At 42.8% G+C, this 13449-nt stretch overlaps 1 protein-coding gene across 5 annotated transcripts in view; it reads left to right on the top strand.

Annotated features, from left to right (window-relative positions):
- Positions 1-1096: 1096 nt before the first annotated feature.
- LOC117429948 (small G protein signaling modulator 2-like) overlaps positions 1097-13449 on the top strand; it is a 40724-nt gene continuing 28371 nt past the window's right edge. For 2 of the 5 annotated variants that reach the window (XM_059000619.1, XM_059000618.1), the window contains exons 1-3: positions 1114-1648; positions 2053-2371; positions 9182-9257. In XM_059000619.1, the coding sequence (XP_058856602.1) occupies positions 2288-2371; positions 9182-9257 (160 nt within the window). In that variant the 5' untranslated portion in view covers positions 1114-1648; positions 2053-2287. Of the gene's footprint in view, positions 1649-2052; positions 2372-9181; positions 9258-13449 lie in introns of all 5 variants that reach the window. The other 3 variants (XM_059000621.1, XM_059000617.1, XM_059000620.1) reach the window with 3 other exon arrangements.

The raw sequence follows: 13449 nt of genomic DNA on the forward strand, positions 1-13449 counted from the left end.
TTTCAAACCTCTTGGGATCTGAACGTATCGTCAGTCATTATGTAAGTTTAGCATTGTGCTTTTTGCACGGCACAGCAGTTTTCTGCTTTGCTGTGCATCACTGTGTGTTTCATCAGGCTTTTGAAAGCTTTGCTCTGCATCTTCCCCAGGCTTGGCAATGCCCTTGCAATTTGTTTTGAGTACAGTTTTCTGTGCTTTGCCGTGTGCTTGCAGATGTTTACTGTTGTGGCTATCCCCAGAATTCAATTTTAATGATGGCACTATTATCTGTATGTGGCTTTGGAAAATTATCAAATAACAAACAAACAAACAACTGTGATGAAGATAACTGGTGTATCTTGTACATTGCATGCAGTGCTAGCATTAACAAATGGCACCAAACTATCATAGCTTGAGACAGCTGAGAGCTTTACACTGTGGCTTTACATAGAAACACAAAGTCCATTTAACCATTGACTGCACATCCATTAGAGTTTGCTGCTGTTCTAATCCTGTTCCAATGCTGTTCTAATCCTGTTCCAATGCTGTTCTAATGCTGTTCTAATCCTGCTCTAATGCTATTCTAATCCTGTTCCATTCCTTTTCTAATCCTGTTGTAATCCTGTTCTAATGCTGTTATAATCATGTCTGCCGCACTCTACATGGTGAATTTCCAAGGCAATCTTCTTCTAAGTTTATTTTTCTACATGTTTTATTTTAATCGTGTCTTCATATCCTCCTGTGCACAGATACTTAACCAATCGATCAATGCAATCCGTGATTACTTGGGTCCTCCAGATGCGTGTTTGCACGGAGTGGAGTTTTCTGTGTCTCCAGTGTGCTTTGCAGTCTAATGGGGAGGCAATAAAGGCAAACTCTTCACGATGATGTACGCCCTTCGTGCCTGCAGCTAATTCTGAGAGCCCTTGCCGTTTGGGTAAAGGCGTTGCTTTGTTCGTGGTGTTAGTGTAATGAGACTCATTCAGAACGCATTGTCACCACGATGACGTTCAGGAGCTGTGCAGCATTTTTAATATAATCAATTAGGATGTCTGGATTAAGTTACTTCCTTTTCTCAGTCTCTGCGTTTTTAAGATACGCTTCGTTTCCGTCACTACGGATGCTGATTGTGAAAGCCCCTTTGATCAATGTGCTTACTATTGCATTTTAATTAATATAGAGGCTTTTTAAAAAGTTCTAACAAGTAAAACGTCTCTGATGCAATTTGTATTCAGTGTTAGCATGAAATAATCGTAGCTGGTTTTGATATTTTTGTTATTTAGTATATCAGTATATAGATTGTTTGTTTTGTATTGCATGTTGTTAATGGCGTGGTGCAGTTTGTTATTTAGTATATCAGTATATAGATTGTTTGTTTTGTATTGCATGTTGTTAATGGCGTGGTGCAGTTTGTTATTTAGTATATCAGTATATAGATTGTTTGTTTTGTATTGCATGTTGTTAATGGCGTGGTGCAGTTTGTTATTTAGTATATCAGTATATAGATTGTTTGTTTTGTATTGCATGTGTTGTTAATGGCGTGCTGCAGTTTGCCGGTGTTTATCTAGTCCCTGTCTGACAATCACAAAGGAATTTGCATTTCTCAAGCTAATCACCAAACACTTTTGACAGATGTGGATCGAAGCAAACAAGCCAGGATTCATGCCATGTAAGCACAGACAGAAAAAAAAAACAGACGGCTGTCCAAACTGAAAGACAACACACGCATGAAATCGATTTTCATATATATATATATATATATATATATATATATATATATATATATATATATATATATAATATAATGTCGATGCATTGAGAACACTCTGTTATACACAAGCAAGAAGCACAGCAGTCTTCTTGGTTATTGCAAGAACTCGATTAGAGTTTTAGTTATATATATATACACACACTGTATATGATTACTGTATGTGTGTGTGTGTGTGTGTGTGTGTTAATGCGGGGTGTGAATGCAACTGCTGGCCCCCTAATTGTTGCATCAGCTAAACTGTTGCTATGCGCTGGTTAATCCGAGTCCCTCTAAAAATAGCAATTCAAAAAAATCCGTTTCAGCCCTTTAAGGTCCAGGTGTGAGCAGCGCTTTATTCTAGTGAGTGATGTACGACGGCGAGGGGGCGGGGCCGGACTCGTGACGTCACGCAGAAGGAACTGAAGATGGTTCCTGGCAGCACTTGGACTGCAGACAGCGGCGGCTGGACTCAGCTGTCAAAACACCGACATATACGAGAACGAGGAAAGGGGGCAAAAATACATTTATAGAACGGAAGAAAGTGTTTTCGGCTCTGTTATGAAAAGCTGCACTGAAACAGCGATGGGTTCGACCACGGAGGAAGATTTTAAAGAGAAATTGCTTTGGAATGTTAAACGAGAGGTAAGGAGGTGTATAACCTGATGAATGTATTGCCGAGGTTTGGCGACTTCTTTACTAGATCCGTGCGTGCATTGCAGCTTCAGATTGTATCAGCTTTGCATTTGAAACAGTTAAAAGCACAACACAAGACTCGCTCTGTTTTTATGTTTTATTAGTGCAAATCTCTGCTCTGAATTGCAATGTACTATATATGACGGTGTGGTATAGTTTTTTAAACGGAACATGTATATATTAAATTGTTAATTGCATTTTTGTTTTTAGCATTATAACATGTATTTAACATTGGCTAGTGCCCACTCGTGATTTATGACGCTGGTAGTTTTCGGGTGGGTTGGCTTTTTCGACGCGTTTATTCCACCGTTGATCTCAATGCATGCATTTCACAGCTGAGATTAATACAATAATACAAAATCAACGATTCCATGAAAGAGAAAAAAAACACCACATATCTGCTGGCAACGACGCGCAGACCCGGTTTATCCAGTTCATTGGTCCACAATGCAAACGTAGGGAAAAAAACTGGGAACAATGTTGCAACCTGGAGTTGTGCTTCCTGCAACCTGTAGAAATCAAAGATGTGCATTGTGAAATATTACTAATGCACACGGAAATAAGTGATACGAATAATAATACCATTGTATTATTATTATTATAAGTATTAATAGTGGTATTATTAAAACAGATTACAATATAATGGTTGTGCGCGTGTGTGGTCGTGTTGTTTGTAAAGTAAGCTATAATGCATTTATTTTTCTAGCCTGCTAAACGTCTATGTGAAGATATGATCAGTTTTTGCTCGTCGCTGTATTTTACAAACCTCTCAGCATTGCAGAACCTGATGGATGTCAGCTTCACTCATGTAAAATAGGAGATTTTTATTTATTTTTCAATTATAAGACACACACTTTTTAATTATTCTTTCTATAAAGTAAACACAGAAATAAAGCGTTAACAGCGAGGTGCACAGCAGCTGGGCTTAAACCTATACATCCATCAGCAGCAGCTTTTATGATGAACAATGCCATGTTTTATGTCGCTAAGCAACTAAATTAACTAACAAGTGCGTTAATACTGTACACGATCAACAATAGCCACAGATTACACATTGCAAGCTACCATGACAAAACTGCAGCATTACCAGGGTCCCACTAGAGCATTAAAACAATGGGAGGTGTGTTCTATCAAGCTAGCCTGTGCATGCTATCGGCATGCTGCTGTTTGCATTGCATACCCTGCACTGCTGGGGGCAGGTGCATTTGGGACAGCCATAGGGATGGGCAGTTTCAAGACTTTGAGCTTGTATTGGTGCTGAACCATCGAGGGGAGGAAAAAAGATGTATCCAATTAACAGTGCAACCTGAAATGGATCGAACTGCTAATGCTGAGGGAGTCCTATTAGGCTGTGTTTGTACAGAGGGATTTTATATTGCACTGCCCGTGTTGAAAAAACATTCGCCGCAGAATACTGGATGCACCAGAGATTGAGCCTCAGTGTAGTATTAGTCTGTTGTTTCAGTTTGATCCTCTAAATGCCATTTCAATGGTATGGATTTGATCTGGATTTGTTCTTTACTGCAGTGGGTTAAGAGCGCTGTGTGTGGAGTGATTTGCACGATCTCTGTGGTGTCACACACACACCAGACACACACACGTGCGTGCTCTCAGTTCTAAGACATGAATGGATGGCTGAGTTATTGAATGAAATGACGCGATTGCAGGGTTTGTGGAAAAGTTAAGAATACCATGGAGAAAATGAACACCCTTTTGGATTTTGGACAAGGCAGAGCGCACCTTTCTTTGTTTAGCTGGTGTAGTTTTACATGAGCCCCCCTTTGGTCAGTTGTTCTGGGGTTTCTGTATATTTCGGGGTAAACCCTGTGAATAGAAGTTAAAATATTACCAAGAACAAACAGTAGCGCCCACTTCAGGGTTTTCCACAGGAAGTTGTGTTGAGACGGTGCTGTTAGTGTTGGGAGTGGCCCACACTGGAATGTGTCAGTCCATGCCAGCCACACCTCAGCATACACACACTAACTGCGTTACGTACAGAACACTGTGGGTCAGGTGTTTACAAAGCTTGTACAATTCAGAGACTTCAACGTACTTGGGTTTTGAAACATCCTGATTTTAAAAGCAGTATGTGTTGCACTTGAGACAGCAGGGGTGGATAGAAGACTCCTATTGCATAGCAGTGTCACCCAGGCTTTACTGCAAGCTTGGTTAGCCACAGTGTATAGGTAACAAGCACAGATGTGTTCTATTAAAATCATAGTGTAACCAGGACTGGATCAAACTGCTATGCAAGGGGCGGGGTCTTATTTCCTGGGCAGCGTGACCACCCAAACAGTGGGCCTAGATAAACCTCGAGTGTGTAAAATGAAGGTCTTAGTAAAACCTGGAATGGCTCAATCTGCTATGCAACGGGAGTCCCAAGGGTGTGTTTAAACCTGACCTTCTTAAAATGCTGTATTGTCGTCTAGTGCCCACTTAGCAGCTACCGTAGGCTTCGTTTCAGAGGCTGTGAGTGCTGTTTAATGGGCACTAGACAGCATATCGCATTGCCCAGCGAACAAAAAGTGCTTCTAAAATGTTGTGTTTGAAACAAACCACTGGCCTGGCATCCCCAGAGGAGTGGAGTTCAAGCACTGTGTTTAGCTGCTGTGTGATGGGAGTGTCGTTGTCGCTCGCCCCCTCATGCACTGTGCAGTGTTGATAGTTGCTGTGAATCTCCTGCGATGTTTCCAGTCTGAGATCTTGCAGCCTGCATGCGAGTGCACTGCACCCGTTTAGTTAAACGCTGTAGTGCTCAAATGTCTTGTTTGCTGCCACTCCCCTCATTCTCCTTATTCAGGCTGCATCATCCTGATGAATAATTTAATCATCTCGCAGTCTCTGCAGAAATAAATAAAGGCTGCTTTGGACTGACTTAAAGATATAATAAATATATATATATATATATATATATATATATATATATATATATATATATATATATATATATATATATATATAAACAAACTAGTGTTGAGAGTTCCAGCATGAAATAACTAATATTTTGTTATTCAATGCTACAGAGAGAATATCTTTTAATTTTTTGCTTGACCTCATGTTATAGTCTACCTTGCGATTTCATTCAGATCCAATGGCAGAACATATATTTACATATATTTCTACATGACCTCAGACCGGGACCCAGCAGTCCCATGAGATTCCTACGTGATTTCCGATGGCAAGTGTAAACATGAAATTACTGAAATGCTGTGTGTCGATGCATCTTTGGATGTGAGTGTGACCGTCTCTGGGTTCTCCTCAGTAGAAGGGAACCCACAGCTGTGTGTGTCTGAGAGGCCCAGCCTTGCTTTAACGCACTTCAAGCACCGTCTCTCTGAACTCCAGTCACCCTGCGCAGGGTTGCCCGGCAACTGAAAGCATCAGCAGAGATAGCCAAGAAGTTAAATTTCATCAATGCTGCTGCTGAGTTTTGTTGTCAAAGGCAATAATGCTAAAAGGGTTGTAAGGTGGCTGGATATCCCTGGGTTTCAGCCCTCCTCAATCGATGTGTTCTGAGGTGTACCTTCATTGAACACTACCAGCCAGACAGGCAGAGCTCTGGTCTGGCTGCATGGAGAGCAGAGTCACGCAGCTTTAAGACCGTATTCATTTAGTTGCAGCTCCCACGCTCTGAAAGATCCTCCTGGGATTGAACTCCGGGGGTGACCTTTACAGCCATGCAGGGACATGAACGAATCCGAAGCGTGCCAGGGGGGCCATGCTGCTGCAGCACACACCCCCCCCCCCCCCCCCGGGACGGGGGACGGGGACGGGGATAGGGGACGACTCGTCATGTTTCATTAGCACTTTTTCTGCCTTTTGTGCTCCGGAGAGTCTCTTCTGGATTGCCAGGGATCGAGAGCCTTTGATTCAAGGTGTAAAAATAGCTGCCCTATCAATTATTTATTATTATTATTTATTTATTAGCAGACGCCCTTATCCAGGGCGATTTACAATTGTTACAAGATATCACATTATACATTATTTCACATTATACAGATATCACATTATTTTACATACAATTACCCATTTATACAGTTGGGTTTTTACTGGAGCAATCTAGGTAAAGTACCTTGCTCAAGGGTACAACAGCAGTGTCCCCCACTGGGGATTGAACCCACAACCCTCCGGTCAAGAGTCCAGAGCCCTAACCACTACTCCACACTGCTATCAAGGAGGTCAATTATGAGTTCTCTTCTGTTCCTTTCAAAGCTAATGAAAGAGAGCATTGCATCGGAACGGATAGATTGATAAAGACAGAATCCACTGTGGTACAGGAGTGTGGGTCTTGATTCAGATCTTTTCTTTCTTTCTTTCTCTCTCTCTCTCTCTCTCTCTCTCTCTCTCTCTCTCTCTCTCTCTCTCTCTCTCTCTCTCTCTCTCTCTCTCTCTCTCTCTCTCTCTCTCTCTCTCTCTCTCTCTCTCTCTCTCTCTCTCTCTCTCTCTCTCTCTCTCGTCCCTTGTGGAAATAGCTGCAACTTTCATTTACTTCATTTTCTCAGTCATGGCTTGTGAAGTGGTCTGTTTTTTTCCGTCTCGTTGTACACGCTGCTCAGGAGGGGACCAGGCGCATGCTGTTGTCCATCTGTACTCCGCACAGCACTTTAAAAGCCGTTGCCCCTGTGCATTTATTTTCTGATGGGCTTGGGAACACTGCGTTCGCTGTCGCTGTGCAGCGTGTTCCCTGCGCCTTTGAACAAAACGAAACCGCGTTGGAAAGAGCTTTGGAACTTTTTCAACCTCGATGCCTCCGCTGTGCTCCAGGGGCCCTGACTGTATGTGAGGCACGTTTTTACCTCTCCTCCCAATGCGAGGGTGCTTGGCGTTGCACTTATCTAGCCCCAGGTCTCCAGAGTAACAGGACTTTCCCCCCTTTGCTAGGTTAGATGCGCACCCTTTGTAAGCAGCGGGGAAAGATGAGCCAATATCCCACCACGCCCATGACTTCCTCATTTCCAGAGACCCGCAGATAGACTTGATTCAGTTATCTTTGCAGTTAATTCATCTTCTTTGACTCTACACTGTGGATTTGTGTGGATTGAAGTAATCGGAGCCAGCAAAAGCTGATTACTGTATCCGCTGCCTTCAATTTGTCACCAGACTGCCTCCCCTCATCTGTAAGAAGTCAGGGATGGAACAGTGAGCTGTCTGTTTTTAGCTAGCTCACAGTAAAACATTGAGGGTCTATTTTTTTTTTGAAAGAGGTAAAACAGCCGTTACTTTTAAAAATAATACCGCTAATGTAGCCTTTTGTCTCCTGGGACCTTCTAGCGAGGGATTGCATCACCGTTGCCGTGGAAACATGGTTGCATCAGAGTCGACTCAAACGTGGCTCTAGACTGTCCTTGGGGACCCTCATGAGAATCTCACGTCCTCATCTCCTTGAGTCTTTCCTGGTGAAATGTGTTTGATTGTCTGCCTCGGAACACTGATCACATTCCAGCTTCGGAATGGAATTCTAGAATCCCACTGTGACATCACACATGCTCTCCCCATTATCGCACTCCATTATCAAGGCACAGTGGAGACCTCTGCCATGCACTCACACAATTGTACAAACCAAAGCAAGTTTTACCGACACATCAGGCTGCGTAGAATTTATAGTTTCCTGTTTTAAAGATACGGTGCAATCAGTGAATGAATACTTTATTGAGGCTCGCGAAGTAAAAGCCGTTCAGTAATTGATTAATGGGTTAATCAATTAATGCTTGCACCCATTTTGAGAGATTTGTTTTCAAATTCTAGAACAATAAAAAAGGACTCCATAATCCATATTTTGTTTATGTCCTCAGTTTTCAAGCAGTACGCTGCATTCACTTTAACCCCAGGAGTTCTCCACAGTGGCTGCATGTAATGGTCCTGTGTTAATTACTGTGGAGATTAGCGTTGGCGGGGGGAGCGAGGGCTCCTGAAAGCAGGGGTCATGCAGACGTTTCCACGCAGTGCTGCACTCCCCATCGATGGGATGAGCTGTGGATCGTTCCCTTGATACCTCCCATCACCGTTCACTTTCCCCCAGCCCTCACGACCACACAGAGAGGGGATGGAAACTGGTTTAAGTCTGAATAATAATCATACATTTGCAGTGTTGTGTTTTCTTCTCTTTTTTTAAAATTCTTTTTGTATTTGCTCAGTGACCTACAGTTCAGATCGTGATCCGTTTTTATCTTCCAGAAAAGAACACGACACAAATATGAATCATGCAATCCGTTGCCTTTTAGGTCTGATGGGAAGCGTGTCACAATTACATGCCCGAATGAAATAAATGGCTTGGCTGATGCATGTGTTAATGTGGCTCTGTGTGTGTGTGCAGTGAAGGGATTCTCTCTCCCTCCAGTATGACGTGTTAAAAGCATTTTGTCATTTCCTTTCCTAGAAGCTGGTCATTAGGGGTCATTAATAGGGTTACAGTCAGAGTGCCTTTTAATTGGGTGCATCTGGGCCCTCTGCTGGCAGGGATCAGATTGCTGTTGTAAAGAAGAGAGATGGTTCTGTGGGTGCATTATAAATCACGTGTCAGAAATCAACCAATCGCAGTGTTTGCAAAATTCCTGTTATTACAATTACAGCAGCATTGTGTACGACCAATGAATGCGTAGCTGATCTATGATTACATGGCATGCTTCCAGTTACACAGGTGTGCCGAAGTTCAACTCCTATTACAGTTACATTGTAGTTGCAGGTGATTTTGAATTGCTCAGGTCTGAGGTTGAGGGGGGTGCTGCAGAGGGCTGACCTGCTGTCTGTGTTTGTTCTCAGGTGAAGCAGCTCATGGAGGAGGCTGTGACCAAGAAGTTTGTTCATGAGGACAGCAGCCACATCATCGCGCTGTGCAGTAAGTGACGGATCAGCTCACAGACGCTGTGTTTAAGGGTTTCATTGTTAAAGTTTTGTTTAAAGGTGACCAGAGGGAATTGTCTGACGCTCTCCGTGTGTGTTATTGCATTTACGGGTCCCATACATTTTTTTTATATGGAAATGTTGCTCCCCATTTTAATTTCTTCAGTTCGGTTTTTGTCATATACAAAGTTAGAAATAAGACTTGCATTTCATAGCAGTTTGATCCAGTCCTGGTTTCACTATGAGTTTAGGACTGCACACCTGAGCTTGTTACATATACACTGTGTTTAATCAAGCTCGTAGTAAAACCTGGAATGGGTGAAACTGCTATGCAATAGGAGTTTTGTTTCCATCCCTTACATGTGCACTCTACCTTTTCTGAATGCAATGAAAGTACATCAGAACGAGGTGTGCAGTAGAAAGGTTTAAGGGTGTGAAGATTTGCTGATGTGATTTTAACTGACCCCAAAGGGCCTGGTTCATGGTGTAGGTGTAGGAGATTCATCTGTTTCTTCATCATGATTTTTTGATTGGGTTTGGGTTCTGAGAAACAAGGACAGAAGCCAGTTTCCATTGGGAATAGCAGCAGAACAAAACCATCAAGGTTTCTGTTCAGGAAGCTCTTGTTCTGGCTGCTGTGACTCATTCATTTATTAACCTTTGTTTAACCAGAAATTAAAAACCTGTCGAGACAGTTGTTGTGCTGGCCAAGTCTGGTGACATCATGCTTTACAAATACAGTGTGACATGAAAACACACACTGACAGACACACACTCTCACACACACACACACACACACTGACAGACACACACACACACTTGCACAGACACACACAGACAGACAGACACACACACACACACACACACCCCCACAGACACACACACACACTCGCACACTCACACACTGACAGACACACACAGACAGACAGACAGACACACACACACACTCTCACACACACACACACACTGACAGACACACACACACACTTGCACAGACACACACTGACAGACACACACAGACAGACAGACACCCCCACACACCCCCACAGACACACACACACACACACACTGACAGACACACACACACTCGCACACTCACACACTGACAGACACACACAGACAGACAGACAGACACACACACACTGACACACACACACACACACTGACAGACACACACACACTTGCACAGACACACACTGACAGACACACACAGACAGACAGACACACACACACAGACATACACACACAGTGCATTTAAGTTCACTTCTCAACCAGTGGTGTAGTTGAGCCGGGACTATTTTCCAGGCATTTACCAAACGGTGGACCAGCAAACACTTTAAACAGTTACAATTTATTTTAGAAACACGCCATAGAAGAATAAAGACTTGAGCCCAGTTGTGGTCTCAAGCAGCCTTGCCAGTAGACTAGAAGCACCTCTCAAGCCGTGGCAGGGCTGAGATAAGGACACATTAAACACCTGCGTAAACAGGGAGAGCGTAATCTGTCAGGAAATGAACTGGTGAAGAATGTGCTATTAATGGAATTATTCAGCCGGACCCTGGAAGCTTATAGCAGCTGTCGCTCCAAATGAAACGGTGTGCGTTTTCAGAATAATACCACCTTTCTTTTTTTTTTCTTTTCTGTATGACCATTCCTCATGCCCTAGAGAAAGAGTGAAAGCACTGATCAGGACAATCTAGCCGTGCCCCAGTCCGCCCATTAGCAACACAGTACCATTCTCCACAGTGCCCTTATCTCAGCCACAAACCTATCGAATGTAATTAGCTGTATGCACAGCGGGAGCTAAGTGAGTTTCAGATCAGGTCTGGAGAAATCGGTGTTTGCTGCAGCTTTCTGTTGTCAAAAAGGCTGCTGGTGTGTACATACAGTGTATACCGCTGGAGGCCCGCTCATCTAATTGTAGTGACATTTGCTGTGGTTGAGGGATAGAACGAGACTCCAGATGGCATTGCATTGAACTGTTTCAATTCCAGGTTTTACTGTGAGCTTGATTTTGTGACTCTGCTGTCCTCTGTTCCTGGTTTCTGTGCTGCATTTAAAGTCATGGCTAGTGTTAACTTTATCAACTCCACAGAGCAGCATGAGGGCATGGGCATGTGTGCTTTTGTGGGCTTGATGGTGTTCTCTGAACTCATTTGGTACGATCAGCATTGAGCCCCCATGGCTCCCACTGCTCCTCAAACAGACGGCAGAGCAAGCATACAGCAGTCGCCACGCTGGGACGTGTGTCGGGCAGAGCGCTGTTAGAAACGCAAAGAGGGCTTTAAGGAAGGTTCAGTCTCCGAATACTAACCGGGGACTGCAATGACATGGACTCACCCGGCCTGCCTCCATTAACACCGTTTCATTTTCCAGCGTTTTATTAATGAACTGAAATGTTTGGTTCATTAGCGCTGCAGACAGTAATTGTTATTTCCAGGAGCTGAGTTATCAGGTCCTTTTCGTTCATTGCACTTATTCATTTGTTAGTCAAGCACTTCTTCGTGTAATGTAGAGTGCGGTACGTGGTGACCTTTCCAGAGCCGCACGACGCTTTGCAAATGTTAAAGAGCCGCATGGAACCGGGGAGCATTTCAATAACGCACCGGGCCTAGAAATCACTCAAGTGTTTAGCTTGAGGGATGCGCTGCAGAAAATGATTGGTTCATGCATTTGATCGTGTCAACATGGGGGAATTATTGGTGACCAGTTTAAAATAATGGCTGCAAATTCATAATGAATTCCAACTGAATTCCACAGGAACAGCACCTGAATAGTGTAATAGCACTTCTGACAGTGGCCTGGTGGTCGAGTAATGCGTGCCTTATGCTTTTGTTACAAAGAAACATGGAATGCATACGGATAATTAAATCCACACAAATTACCTTTGGCTGAATTCAAAATGACACCACATATTAACTATAGCACCCTCCGAAAAAAAATAAATAGTATCCTATCGCCAATGATTGATGGAATGAAAAACAGCCCCAAATTGCTGCTGACCTTTCTAGTCAAATCAAGACGTATGATCTACCACTGAGTGGACATAACCATCTTAATGCGATTCCTATTGATCCTGCTGGGGTGCTCAGCGTACCGGACAGAAGCTTCAATTAACAGTCCAATTGAAGAGAGATGCACAATACATCAATGGAAGGAAGATCTTTTTATAAACCTGTGCGCCATTCTGACACGACCGTAGGGGGTTTGTACAATGATTTCAGAAACTGACAATGGGCTACATAATAAAAGAGCTGTGAAATAACCGACCTTTTTTGCAATCATGAATAAAACTGAAACCCTTTGCTTGTTTTTTATGTTTATTTTTAGTAGTCCTGTTTTTGTATGAACTATTACTTCTACACAATAAATATAATAATTCAGTATCATCCTGCCATTCAAAGTTAGTCCCGTATTTGAGCTGGAGGATCTTCTTATGCTACACAGTGTAATGTAACCTGTGCAGCTGCTATGAAGCTATCGATAAGGATTGTGCAGGCGGTGGTATGACCCTGCTGTTGGCTTGTTAGCAGTCTTGGCTAAGCGTGCTCTTATTGATCAGATCCTGGTTGCTGTGATTTCCGTTTCAGCACCAAGGACAGCACCGCCTGGCCCGTTGGCATGATCAGTACAATCTCGCTTTTAAGAAGCGATGCCCCTGTTCTGCAAACCTGTGCTGTTCCAAAGGACTGTTCTCCTCTACCTCTGCAAGAAACAGAGTCATGCATGTTTCTAATGCATTGGTTTGATCATTTCCTTTTACATAAAAAAAGACAGATCTGGCAAAAAAAAACCCTTGGTATTGGCACGGGTATTGTAAGCACAGTACACTACAGATGGTGGCAAACCTGTTAGCATATGGGCAACATTTTTTTATGTTTCTGAATTTTATACCGCTTATTTTTGTCTTAAAAAAAAAAAAAGTTTTATTTTATTTTGTTATTCTCATGTTCGTTAATACCCTGCTAAACAAATGTGTGTTCAATACATTCTCTCCTTCGGGCACACTTTTTTTTTTTTTTTTAATTTTTATAAATTGAAACAGTTTGCGTGTACTCAGTGGAGTTTGAGAAGTTGCCCTGTCATCACCTAAAAAAAACATATATGCATTATTAAATTGATACATAGATATGAAGTTTAACGTGTTTCCATTGTGCACACAGGGGCTGGAGTGGAGCTACACACTG

The sequence above is a fragment of the Acipenser ruthenus genome, chromosome 26 (genome assembly GCF_902713425.1).
Source record: "Acipenser ruthenus chromosome 26, fAciRut3.2 maternal haplotype, whole genome shotgun sequence".
In the NCBI taxonomy this organism is placed as follows: domain Eukaryota; kingdom Metazoa; phylum Chordata; class Actinopteri; order Acipenseriformes; family Acipenseridae; genus Acipenser; species Acipenser ruthenus.